The sequence below is a fragment of the Topomyia yanbarensis genome, chromosome 1 (assembly GCF_030247195.1).
Source record: "Topomyia yanbarensis strain Yona2022 chromosome 1, ASM3024719v1, whole genome shotgun sequence".
NCBI lineage: Eukaryota > Metazoa > Arthropoda > Insecta > Diptera > Culicidae > Topomyia > Topomyia yanbarensis.
This window is the reverse complement of record NC_080670.1, coordinates 27,221,248-27,234,770: the sequence shown is the minus strand read 5'-3', so window position 1 is coordinate 27,234,770 and position 13,523 is coordinate 27,221,248. Positions and strand designations below refer to the sequence as shown.

The 13,523-nt window shown below is 39.5% G+C and overlaps 1 protein-coding gene across 1 annotated transcript; it reads right to left on the bottom strand.

Moving 5' to 3' along the window:
• Window positions 1-2,612: 2,612 nt before the first annotated feature.
• LOC131677163 (vesicular inhibitory amino acid transporter) lies at window positions 2,613-4,484 on the bottom strand. The gene is made up of 2 exons (XM_058956840.1): window positions 3,245-4,484; window positions 2,613-3,182 (listed from the first exon to the last, which is right to left on the bottom strand). Exons 1-2 carry the CDS (start codon window positions 4,335-4,337, stop codon window positions 2,659-2,661), a joined length of 1,617 nt encoding a protein of 538 aa, XP_058812823.1. The 5' UTR covers window positions 4,338-4,484; the 3' UTR covers window positions 2,613-2,658.
• Between the last annotated feature and the right edge of the window lie 9,039 nt (window positions 4,485-13,523).

Here is a 13,523-nt window from a genome sequence, read left to right as displayed (position 1 = left end):
ATTAGCGACAGTACCAGAATCTTGTCGAGCGGTGGCAGCACTATTGAAGTTTCGATAAAAATAGGTACAGTCCAGATTCGTTGGTTGGGCCACAGCCTATGTCCCACTAACGAATTTAATTCGCTAGTTGGACCTACTGACAAATGTCAAAAACTCTCCAAAGAAGACATTAGTAGTGTGAAAGAGCAGCGGTCCAGTTAAAAAGTGTCCAACCAGCGAATCATGACTGCCCGATCAAAAAAATGCGGACGAACATGGTCAGGCGATTTAAACAGTTTGACGTTTAACTCAACTCGCCTGTGCTAATTGCCCCTAGGAACAAATGCAATTTCCGAATGCGATTTAAATGCGTTTTCAACACTTAGACAAATTTTCTGGCGGCTGAAATGGACTTGGTTGTTTTTGCGTTTTTCAAACATGGCGGTTCATGTTTGGCTTAAGCTTAAAATAGTTTTTTTAAACAATTGGCGTGTTCTCGTTTGTATTTTGTTTGTCTAGTGCATTTCATCTAGCCAACGAATGTGGGAAATTGTGGAATCGTGTGTAAATATAGTGGAACAAGATCTCTGACCTAAACTCCTAATAAAAGTCAGATTGTGGTAAGTTTTGGTGTGCAATGCCAATTTCACCATTGATTCTTCCTATAGTTTGGTGGTGATTACCTAGTGTAGTGATAAGTTTATGTGAGTAGATAATGAATCCGAAAATAAGTATTATTTGTAATTTTCATATTAGGCAATTAAGGGCGATTAAATGGCGGGTTCCCTGGGCGATTTAGGGGCGATTTAAGGGCGGGTAGAGCGGCTAAAAAATGACGGCGGCAAATCGCCCAAATGTTGCATTTGAAATAGCCCCCTAATTGCCAGCAATTTGCTGGCAAATTGAAGGGCAATTAGCGCATCCGAGTTGGCAAATAGCCCCCCGTTAGCCAGTAACTTGCCCTTTTTGGCTGGGTGTAGTCAAAACAAACCCTGGATTTTTTTTTGTACGAAATTGCGAAAGTCGTGCACCTACCCCGCCCTGTAACGAGACCCTTCGTCGGACAGGTAAATTAAGAACCCAAATAGTGGTTACTCACAAAAATCCATATAACCAAGGGGAATGACACTCCGTGATTTGTTGATGACATGAACTTTTGAACAGGGCTAATAAAATTTGTAAACAAACTTTTGTTTTGCTGATTCATCTACGTTGGCTATAATTTCAACCAAAGATGCCAGATTTGCAGACAAGTCTGCAAATTCGCAGACTTTTAATTTAAGCTACAGATTTTTTCGATGACGCAGGTATTTGCAGATTTTCTAGTTTGGTTGCAGATATTTGCAGATTTTTTAGTTTTGTTGCAGATATTTGCAGATTTTTGAATATAAAGGCTTTTGGTTACACTAGCTTTCCTGACATTTTTTGTTCTTCCCAGACTTTTAAAATCATTATTGCAGACATTTGAAAAAAGTTCCTGGCATCTCTGATTTCAACACAGAAAACATGTAGAATTCCCTCTACAAAGGGTGAATATGTTCAAACGTTGTATGTTAACGTGTATTTTCAATGAATTTCCACTCAGCAATCATGAGCAAAACACGTTTGTTTACAAAAATCTCTGCCCATTTTGAAGAATTAATAGGTTTGTTCGAGTACGTAGAAGTTACTCCGGAAAGCAAAAAAATTTACTCCGATTTGCTACCAGAAGAAAAAAGAGAACAAGAGAGTACAGGAACAATTTTTTCTGGAGAACTTCCAGTTTCTTCTGGTACTCGAGCAAACCTAATATTGAATTTAAAATTTTGATTGAATTGATAAAGATTCGGGTTGGTTAATTCGGGCTGGACTCGCATTTCCAGCGTTGCTTGATAATGGTTTGGAATGGCCGAGGATGGTTTGAAATGTGTCATGAAAAAGACTGAATTTCTCGAAATTTACGTTTGCTCGATTGAGTCAAAATAAAACATTGTCAGCAGCATAATTGAAGGAACAAATCAAAACAAAAACATGCATTTTGTTGCCAGAATTATTGAAATATTCGCGCATAGAGCATGCAGAATTGCCAGTTATATCAAATTGGTTGGAATTTGAGCAAAATTTATTGTAATTTATGCGAGAATTTATGCGATTTTTAGCCGTACTCGATTTGAAATGTTTAAATTTTCTAAAATTACTAAGCACAATTTCACGCAAACTGAAAGGAATATAACAACTATTTTGAAGTGTCTTTCCCTTGCATATAACACTATATTTGATAGTAAAAGTCGGCTAAATACTAGGCCAAATTAGAAAAAAAACTCTAGAAAGAGAACTGCGGAGACTCCATTTTGGATCGTTTGGATTAGGGTTCGGCTGTCAAAAAACGAATCCAATCGAACATTGCCTATCCTTACAACATTGGACGTGTTGCCAAAAAATGCTGTTTTTTTCTGTGTAGTTCTCTTTCTAGAGTTTTTCTAGACAAAACATTGTGACAGCAAAAAGAGGTTTTTAGTTTAATTTAAACATATCTTATACCGAAGAACTCCAGTCTGCATATCACGATGGACGTATTTAACCGGTTTTTACAATAATAGATGTTATTTTGGGGATGTACTGCTGAATATTTCACGAATGAATGGCAAAAAAACAGATAAAGAAATGTATTCCTATCATTTAATGTCACCTTGAACCGAATCATAAATCACTGGAAAGTGTAATATTGGCCGCACAAGACATCCAAAAGCTATTTCCGATATCCTTCATGTCGAAAATGTTGTAATAAGTAGAGCTAAGAGTGGCACCGATTCCAAACAAAATAACGGACGCTGCAAGAATGCAATCGCTACGCATGAAACGAGACCATTGTTTGATTCGATTGGAGCAGTGTGACCAGCGTCTCGCTAGTACCGATCGACTACGAGTCCTCTTGAATGCTGTCGACGGCGTTTGACCAGTCGACCCGTAGGCGCTTTGAAATGACCCTGATTCTCTGTCATCGCTAGTATCCTGACTATGGATTCGTTCCATCTCTCGATAGCAGATAGCCTCCAGGTTAGTTAACTTCTGGTGGAATAGTGGCGGTAGAATAAAAATCAACGGTCCAGTTAACGTTCCACCGATGATACCCATCACGACGTCGAAACGAGGTAGTAACTCCGCTATCAGTACTGCCAACCAAACAAGACTCGAGCGAATGATGCAGCGTTTGATTGTGAAATCTAAAAGTCAAAACTTTATTAATAAGTAAATTGAATCAAAGTTACGTTAATTGATGACAAACCTCTGGATGCACCGAGAACGTCCTCAACATGCTGAAAGAGTGCCGAATTGCCAACTGCACTGGACAAACACAGCTGCAGTGTCACCAGTAGAATTGTTGCGTACAGTGACCAGCTTTTGGGCAAAGATTGTAGCACGTTGTTTGCGGTATCCATCCCGTATCGATGAGCCGCAAGTATAGTTGTCACCGCTGACAGCGAACAGGTGGCCATCAGTCCCAGGAATACAGCTTTTCCAATCTTCCGTTTATGTTCCATGTCCACCTGGATCGTTAGCAACATGGGATGAATGTCAAACTGGAAGGCAATTATTCCGTACGCCTTGAGTAGCTTTATCCAGGACGGTAGTCCTAGTTCGATTCCTTTGAAAGGTACAAACTCTTCCGATGGCAGCATTGTTTCATTCAAGATGCTGGGTGGAGAGTCAGCACCAATTGAAAACCATGTTAACAGGGCAACACTGGTACACACAATGACCGAAACACTGGCCAGTGCTCGCATATTCTTAGGGCTTCCCAACCACATGATCGGACAAAGAAACATTCCAATAAGAACCAACCAGTAGCAGAACGAGAACTCAAAACTTCCTCCGCTCACTTTCGATCCCAGCAGTTGCAGGTTCTGCGAAGCCACCAGTAGATTTGGAATCCCACCGCCGAACACGGTCATATCAAGCAGAACGGTCACAAATAAACTCATCCGTTTGCCGTAGGTGAACTCCGCGATCGCCGCATACGGGTACCGATTTTTAGCGACGATCGAAGGGTCCAGTTTTTCAGCGATCGTCCAACAGCGGCCCAGTATTGTGGCCGTGTAAATTTGCAACGTTATCACAAACAGCACTAACGGTATTCCATACAATCCGCAGGAGATGATCGATTTCGGTAGCGCAACAATGGGAAACACTCCGAACAGATCGATTACGCAGAGACTCGCGAAAAACAGGGACAACTTTTTCGTTCCGCCATGATCGTTAAATCTGGGTGAATCTGCGAAAATTCTACGAGCACTTTGCTGCTCAAAAAGGTCCCCCTCCTGATCGCCGAATCTTTTGAACGTGATTGACTTCAATCTACTACTATCACGGATTGCCATAGCGTTACGGGGCAAAGATTTAATCGAACTGTATGCTGAGACATTGACGATCGAAGTAAGGAAGTAGTACTGGCTGATGGCTTAACACATCGGCGGAACCCACTGCCACTGGGATGAATTCGATGGGTTACTGAAAGGTATGCCCATAGCAGACTCGCGCCGGCGAGTTGGTGGCTTGAGCCCTGCCAGAAATGAGTCGAGAATCCTTACAAGTCAACACAACTTGCATGCATACACCTACATCTGTCCGCCCATTCGAAGGGTCTTGCTGCATGGCAGGTATAGTTTTCCTTTTTTCCTATGCTGCTTTTCATATCTTCGAGTGAAATTAATGAACTGAATACTTGGCTGGTTCAGGTTTCAACACATTGCGCTCGTCGTGCTGGATGCTCATTCGCAATGAAATCAATGGAATGGACGGAGGTTTGATTGGTTTGAGAAAACTGGCCAGTCAGTGGTGTGTAAAATGCTAAAGAGCGAAATTATTATTTTTTTTTGTGTCTTCGGTTGCTGCCGTAATAGTTTATTCACCTAAAACAGCCATTGGAGACTTTATCAAAAGAAACACCTGGTTTATTGCATGATAGTAAAGAAAACATATGTTCACATCCCAAGTAACCACGACGCTTCAAATGATGTAAAGTTAACAGTCTTAAATGAGTCGTTCGTAGAATGCGATAAAATGCTTCATTCCTGTAAATGCAACACTAATGCTTTTATAAAGTGGAAAAGGGCGATTAAGCGACTAATGTAAGAGCTGTCAAAGAAAGCATTAGTCAAACATTAGTAACGCTCTTATAAAGCTTTAGTCTGCTAAAAGCATTACTAGATGCTGCAATAATGTTTGTTTCGTTTTGACAGCTCGATGTTATATAACACAACATAAAGCTGATATAATGTCAAAATGAAAATGGTTAAAATGGAAAAATGAACGTTTTCTCATTTTCCACTTCTTATTTGTCAGATACATTAACATCACCACAAAATTTCAATTCCTTCAGATTTTTAAAATTATTTTTATAGGATCCGAACCATGATCATCTGACATCAGCTTCATACGAGGTAGGCCGTTAGCACTCTTATCTGTGGAGGATAGTTCCCGACGGAATGATATTTGCAATATATGAATAACGTTTTACATTATATAGCCTTTGTTAATGCAATGACACGTCGGTATAGAAGGAGAGGTGAGTAGGTTAGTATTTATCGTGTGGCTCTCGGATCGCGAAATATAAAAATCAACAAATGAAGCAGAGATCAGTTTTTAGTAGATTCCGAAACATGGTTAGTATTGACATCTTTTAACGAGAGCGCATCGTCTGCTAATCGTATTTTACAACAAATTGTGCAGATGAAATAATGATCATTTAGTGGTTTCTCTATGATATGCTTCATCTGAGTTGGAAATTATAGGAATGCACACTCGTGTTGTTTAATTTCATGTATTCCTAAACGGAAATAGGATTGGTCAAAAGCTATAGGCGGTACAGTGCTCCGATCTTTTGCCCCATTCGTAGAAAATTGTCCGTTTGCCACACTACTCTCCATGTTGTTTCAGGTTGATATTTTTTGATTAGAACATTTTCTTCATAAACGTCAAATTATTTTAATGTTTCATAACTTTTAGTTCATGCATTATATGCTTTTCAAGTGTAGCACAGTAGAGCGTCAAAGCATTTGTAAATGCAATGCGATCAAACACTAAACCGTTGCTCTAAAGGTGTGTATAATGCCTGTTACATTGCTCATAAGAGGCAATGTCTTGAAACATTTGGGATGTTGTGTTATGGTAGCGCTGCTGTAAGAAAGTAGTTTTAGAGCAAATGAACATTATTGATGTTAAAATAATGCTTCAATATAATGCATGTGGTTATTTGGGATTACAGTTATGATTCGCTGATGGAACACCCCTTGGATCGCCGCTAGTTGGACCATTGCCAAGTAGCACATAAGATGGAAAGTCCCGGACCTAACAAAGAAAACACGTTTTTTTCGTTCAAAATTGACTTTATTCATCAACGTAATCTCTATCAGGAGCAACACAGCCGTACCGGCGCCGCTCCGAAAATTTAGTAGCATTTTTATAGAAAGATCTTTTGCCTCAAAATAGCTTCAGCAATAACCTCTTCATTCTAGCAAAAAAATTACCGGCAAGCATTTTTCTAAGGTCTGCAATAATACAGTATGAAGACGCTCGGATAAAGACTCGCCTTTTCCATTGTTTGTTTACCATTTATCTGTCAGTGTCATTTCAACCGAGCACGAGTCTTGTCACAAGCGCTCAATCCTAAGGAAATCGCTTCGAATCCTTCTGGAGCGAGGGCCATTGAGACGCGATGCCAGATTTACAGACATGTCTGTATTTTACAGACTTGATAGCCTCCTACAGACGTAGCCAGAGATCTACAGACTTTTCAAAGAGTAACAGTGTTTAGCAAAATTGCACTAGAACCCAGTCAGCAAATTTTCTGGCAGAGACCGCTCTGTTAGATTTCTGTAAGTCTTGGTTTGGCAGCCCTGTCAGATGTCTGCGCGTATCCTGTCGGGTTAGTTGAGCTAGGGCGAACTCGGTTTCGCTCGCGTTTTCTGGCAAATTTTGACAGGAACCGAGCAAAGCCCTGGCATAAATCGGACATAAACTGTGCAAAGATCCTGACAATTCCTACCTGGTAGAATTTAGCACGAATCGAGTAAACCATCTGACCTAGATGAGGCAGGAAGCGTGCAGAGATCTTGGCCGTACATTTCTGGCAGGATTCTGGATAAGTGACCAGCATCGGTTGGTTTAACTGTCTCTGTCAGAAACGGTTGTTGCATTTGAGCGAATTCGTTGCCAGAATTCTCGCACAAATCGCGCAAAATGCTCGCAGAAACTCTGCCATCATCAATTTCGCTTTGCTCAACTTTTGCTAACTTTCTGCTTCCCACGCTGACTGGGAATAACTGTTATCGAATACGAGTGATTCCTACGTAATAGAATTCTATTTTTTTTTTTTTTTATTTCAATTATAGAGGTTTTAACCTTAAGGTCATTCGCCTCTTCGGGTTAGAAAAATCTCTTAGGAAAAATTTCTAACCCTATGTGCGGGGTCGGGACCCGAACCCAGGTGCGCTGCGTACAATAGAATTCTATTTTCAATCTACTTTTAAAGCAATATTCTAGTGTAACTAGGATTTACACAACCATCTACAGACTTTTACAGACATTTTAATTATTCTTCTACAGACATTTAAAAAAAACATGTGGCATCACTGCATTGAGTTCTTGTCGGCCAGTCTCACGAACACTAATACTGTTTATTTATTGAAAACAATCACCCTTATTGTTGTTTACGACGAACGCGAGATTCGTTCGAAAGCGATTCGAACGAATAGTATGCCCATTTGATATTGCTGTCGTAAACGGGAATACAAACCTCTATCGAACGGATCTCGCATTCGTCGTAAACAAGAATAAGGGTGAATATCAATTGCTTTTGCCGGCTTTGTCTATTATTTTTCACCAGCTAGTGACGTAGTATTTGTGTCATGTGACGTGTACGTACATGAGCCGTAGAAAAGTCTATTTGCAGTTCTCCTGCTCGACTGGAATGACAGCCACTTCGGGTTTAACCCGGAGACTCCGGTTTTCGGGAGTGATGTCCGAGCCTCCGGGTTTTACATAATTTTTTCCGGGTTTAGTGGGAAGAAGCATAATTTCTATTTTTTTAGAATTAATTGATTCTTTACAAAATATTTAACAAGTCTAAGTTAACTATTACTCTGGTTCAGATTTATTTTGCCCGACTAACTCTTCGTTTCAAAGTGGCGAAGATGAGTTCACCAAATAATGAAAAACAAATCAAATTTACTACAAATTAAGAAAAGTAATATTTCACTATATGCTGCAATTGAAATGTTGCATCCTAGTCGCTCAAAATAATGTAAAAAAGTTATTTTGCTGCAATTTTACAAATAAATTCACTGTTAGTGGTGCTTATCACCAGCTGCACCAAAGTATAACAGATTTGTTCGAATCCAACTGAATAGGTCAACATCAAACGAGTTATTCCGGTGTTGTTTCTACTCCTGCAGCGACCCTTAACTGTTGGTTATGCAGATGAGTTTTGCCCCTTTGTTGCGACCTCTGGTGATTAATACCCTACATTACATAATGCTTCCCATGTGATGCCGCAGCCCTGCCTCCTTTGCTCTCCTTTCCTGTTGAGGGGAGCAATGCTTGTTCGACTTATCCACCACAGCGATAGTAGCTGGTGCTTTTGTATTCTTAGCACTTAGTCGGGGAAGTGAAATACTACACCAGATTAAACCGACAAAACAATTCTCAAACGTGAAAAATTTACAGCTTTACTTTCGCGTAGTAATAAAAAGCGATTAAAGTGCTCTAAAATGCCGAGCAATCGCTTTGATTCCAATTTTTGTTTAGCTTCACTCAAAATCCACCACCCCCACCCCATGTCACTGAAAATCTCCGGGTCGAAGCCTCTACAGAGGTGGCAACCCAAATGACACTGACAGATTAATTTTCAACACACGACAGACATGTCGAGTCTTTATCCAGAGATTCAGCGTCGTTGATACAGTATATGCGGAAGCAATCCGATATTGAATTCATGTAGTTTTTCCATTGTTTTTTATTGACCTTTGACACGGCAAGTTGTCTTGCATAAACAATTTTTTGTCATGTGCGGTCGTTGTTTTGTAATTTCAGCCATTTCTTCGCTTGAGCGGTTGTTGTTGTTTATTTGTGGCTTTAACCTCTGTGGGTCATTCGCCATATACTTGAGCGGTATTTTTTCCATCAAACAGCGATGTAATATTGAAAGGCGGTATTGTTTTTTATCTAATGTTATGACTGTTTGTTTATTTGTTTTCATTAAAGTCAGAATGTCCGCATGAAATATGTGATTCTTCCCATAATTCAAATTTGCAGTTAAACCAGGTTTTACATTTCGAGAAGAGGCTGCGGCTGAACCAAAGTAGTAATTCTTATGCATAAATGTCCGGGAAATTAATTGAAGATTGTTAGAATGACGTCACAAAACGTGTGTACCTGGGGTAACATTGCGCCGCATCTCGAAACGAAAGGTTTATTGTATGCAAGCATGAGCTTGAGCTTGTGCGACCACCCCTGGCTGCTACTCCGTTATCGATCTGGACTAGCTGAAGTTGCACAGGGAATCAGTAGATAATTATGCCTGGGAGTCGCGAAACATCTTTCAATGTGCAATTCCTGGTAATCCTAAAGTGTTTATTGATCAATATCGGCGCCGGCCAGGCCCGAACGTAGATCGCGGAAGGAAAGGGAAGGGATGTTAGCCCGATACTTGCTTTTGCTAGAGGCCGTATATACTACTGCGCACTCCACAAGTATCACGAGAGGAGGAATTTGTTAGTAAGTATAGAAGTTGGATTCTACTAATGTTTCAAAGATTTTCTTCCATTTAATTCCACTATGTTTTCGTTCGCGTATATATTGTGGATTCTACTTCTTTTTTACCGACGCCAGAGAGGTGACTCTACTATCTGGACTAGATGTCGATCCATCAACTCATGGACCGGGGACCAACGGCTTTACTTCCCTTCCGAAGGAAGACGTGGCCACAGATATTTTCACCTCAGCAAAATCTCAACGACCTCGGCTGGAATTGAACCCAGGCCAACTGGAATGAGTGGCGGTCACGCTAACCACTCAATCACCAGCGCCGTCCGAATGGTTTATTGTATGCAAGCATGTATGAAAAAGTCGATTTTGAATGGTTCCATGATGTCGCCTCTGTTTTATCCCAATTCTTCGCATAATAAATCTATGAAGATGCACAGACTCAATAATTCAAGAGGGGTTGAAAGTGGCAGATCAAAAGCAGTTTTTCTTATGTAAAATAGTCCAGGGTCTCGATTGAATATATTTAAAATGACCACGCGAAGCGTCTGTAGCCATTTCATCCAAATTCTTCCCTAAGAGAAGTTGTACTTTACTCAACAGTTCCAAAAAAAGGGCTGAAAGTGGCTGATCAAAATATTTTTTTTTATGTCTAGGGAATCGACTGAAGACAGTTACAATGACCGCACGAAACATGTGTGCCCGTTGTACCCCGATTTCTCCCATAACGGGTTCAAGCGTTTCATGCAGTCATTCTATCTATCAACAACCAATTCCCTGGACTCTTTTGCATTAGAATTAATGCTTTTGATCAGCTGGATTCAGCATCATTCTGACATGTAGAGCCATGTTTCTCGTTATATATGAGTGACGGGAGGAATTGGGGTACACACCTTCCGTGCAGTCATTCTAACTATATTCAAACGATAACCGGGTATGTAAAAAATTAATAATTTCCACTTTTGAATAGACGCATTTAATTTTTTTGGCGAAATATAGAGCCAGGTATAACTTTAAACTTAAGTTGTGCAAAGAATTAGGGTAAAATGGGTATACACGTTTCATGAGATTATTATAACTATCTTCAATCGATTCTCTGAACTTTTTTACATAAGAACTACTAATTTTGATCAGCCGCATTTAACTTTCTCCCGAGTTTTAGGCTTTAATATAAACTCAAATAAAAAGGGGAACTGGGGCAAAGTCAGGATGTTATTTTAGATGTCAGCAATCAATTTTCAGTCCTTTTCATATAAAAAACATCTCTTTTGTTAAACCTTCTCAAGTCTATTAAAAAAAGTTTGGGTGCATTTTTCCCACTGTGAATTGATCCATTGTGTTACTGCTCCGATGTCGTAAGAAGTGGCGAAAACAGGACTCTTCTTAATTTCCTGCATCATTTGAACATTCTTATTTTTATGCTACGTTAATAAATGAATTCTTATCATTCTTCTTATCTTTTCGTGATGAACTACTTGCTTTTCTGTGTAGTAGTTAGAATAGCAATAAAGGACGCGCGCGTGAAATATCTAGTATATCCGTCATACAAAGTAAGATTTTCGGTACTTTAGTGCATATTTTGGGCCGCCCAAAATTACTTCATAGTCTTGTCACAAAAGCAATCGATAGTTTTAGTCGTAGCCTTAGTTTAATTACCACTATTATTTACATTTCTCGATTTTTTCCCTTTTACTAGTTTGTTTTCTGTGAAAATAATAGTAGATACTGAGTATGTTTCTAGAAATCTTCTTGGTATTTCGTCGCTGTTGTGCTATCTTATGACAAACGCCATTTTGAGGGTAAACTGAGTTAGATATGCCATATTACACGCCTAACAAATCTCTACAAGATAGCGTTTCCAGAATTTTGAAATTTTGCTTGTTTACTGAAATATAGCGAGAAAAGTGATTAGAAATTGTGAATGATTTGCTTCAAATCATTATATCTTGGGATTGACTCAAGTTACAATAAATTTTTAGTTGCTTTTATGTGTAAAAATGTCGTAGAAACACAAAGGCATAATAATTTTCAAAAGAAAAATACATGTATTGGGAGAAAAACGCAGTTTTAGCTTTAAACTGGAAATATTGCCTATTTGGCAACACTGTAACTAAAAATAACTATTTTTTCTAGATTTCCTGACTCATTTCCTTTGAAATGTATCTAACCGATTGTTTATAGACCAAATGAAGCCAAAGATATGAATAAAAATTCATAATTGGTGATTTTTTTCTATGGAAAATTTTCCATGCACGATTATGACACGTCATACAAATTTTTTCATCAATACACACCTATGACACGTGTGAGTGCGACTTTTGTTTACATTTTTAGTGAAAACTCGCAACATAGTCAGCCGATGTTCGTAATATTTGAGAGATTAGTACAGAATAGGTAGAAGCTTCAATTGTCTTCTCTGAATTGTTTCTACCGGGAGCACGTCGTTTGGCATAAGTTCGTTTGGCATAAGTTCATTTGGCATAAGTTCTTTTGGCATAATGTTCATTTGGCATAACAGTAGGTGATACATACGTTCGTTTGGCATAATGTTCATTTGGCATAATGGTCATTTGGCATAATGGTCGTTTGGCATAATGGTCATTTGGCATAATGTTCGTTTGGCATAATTTAAAAAATACGTTGAATTTTCTGTTACTAGTCGTTGACGCCTAATGTGGCTACGCCACATCGCTTTAAAACCGGTGCTGTCCGACATCGCTCCGCTCCGTCGGACTTGAACTAGTTGATAGCCCCTATGTTTGAGTAATCCGGGCAAACGAGTGGATCACAAGTTTGCTCGCGAGGGGCCGCCGACGCACCATCGGAACCCGGCGGAACCCGCTTCGGATCCTTGGTCTCAGTTATGCGACAATGCCAAGGGCTAATTGGTATATAGGTTCAAATAACTGCTCATATTTGAAAGAAGAATCAACCCTTATGTTTAAGTAATCCGGGCAAACGAGTAAATCAACACTTTGCTAGCGAACTTATTAAACATGCAGATTAAAAGAGCTGCTCATTTTTGAAAGAAGGAGTCAACTCCTAATTTTGGGTAAAACGGGCAAACCAGTATATCACCAGTTTACTTGCGAGGGCCATTTGGTATGCAAATTTAAAGAACAGCTCATGACTGAAAGAAGGAATCAACCTTCTGGCAAATATACACGTATATATTTGCCAGAAACAAGGATTGATTCCTTCTTTAAGACATGAGCAGTTCGTTGAATTTGTATACCAAATAGCGCTCGGAAGTAAACTGGTGATCCACTCGTTTGCTCAAACTTAGGGGTTGATTCCTTCTTTCAAACATGAGCAGTTCTTTGAATCAATATACCAAATAGCCCTTGGAAATATCGCATAACCGAGACCAAGGGGCCGAGGTGGTCATCGACCGGCCGTCAGAAGTGGCTACCTCTCACCAGCAACTCACTCGTTTGCTCGGGTTACTCAAACATAGGGGCTATCAAATAGTTTAACTACCATACTTAAAGCGATGTGGCGTTGCCACATTAGGCGTCAACATTAAATATAAGAGATTTCAATGGATATTTCAAATTATGCCAAACGACCATTATGCCAAATGACCATTATGTCAAACGACCATTATGCCAAATGACCATTATGCCAAATGACCATTATGCCAAATGAACATTATGCCAAACGAAAGCATGTGTCACCTGCTGTTATGCCAAATGAACATTATGCCAAATAAACTTATGCCAAATGAACTTATGCCAAACGAACTTATGCCAAACGACGTGCTCCCGTTTCTACCATTTATAAGTTTCATGATATTCAATCTC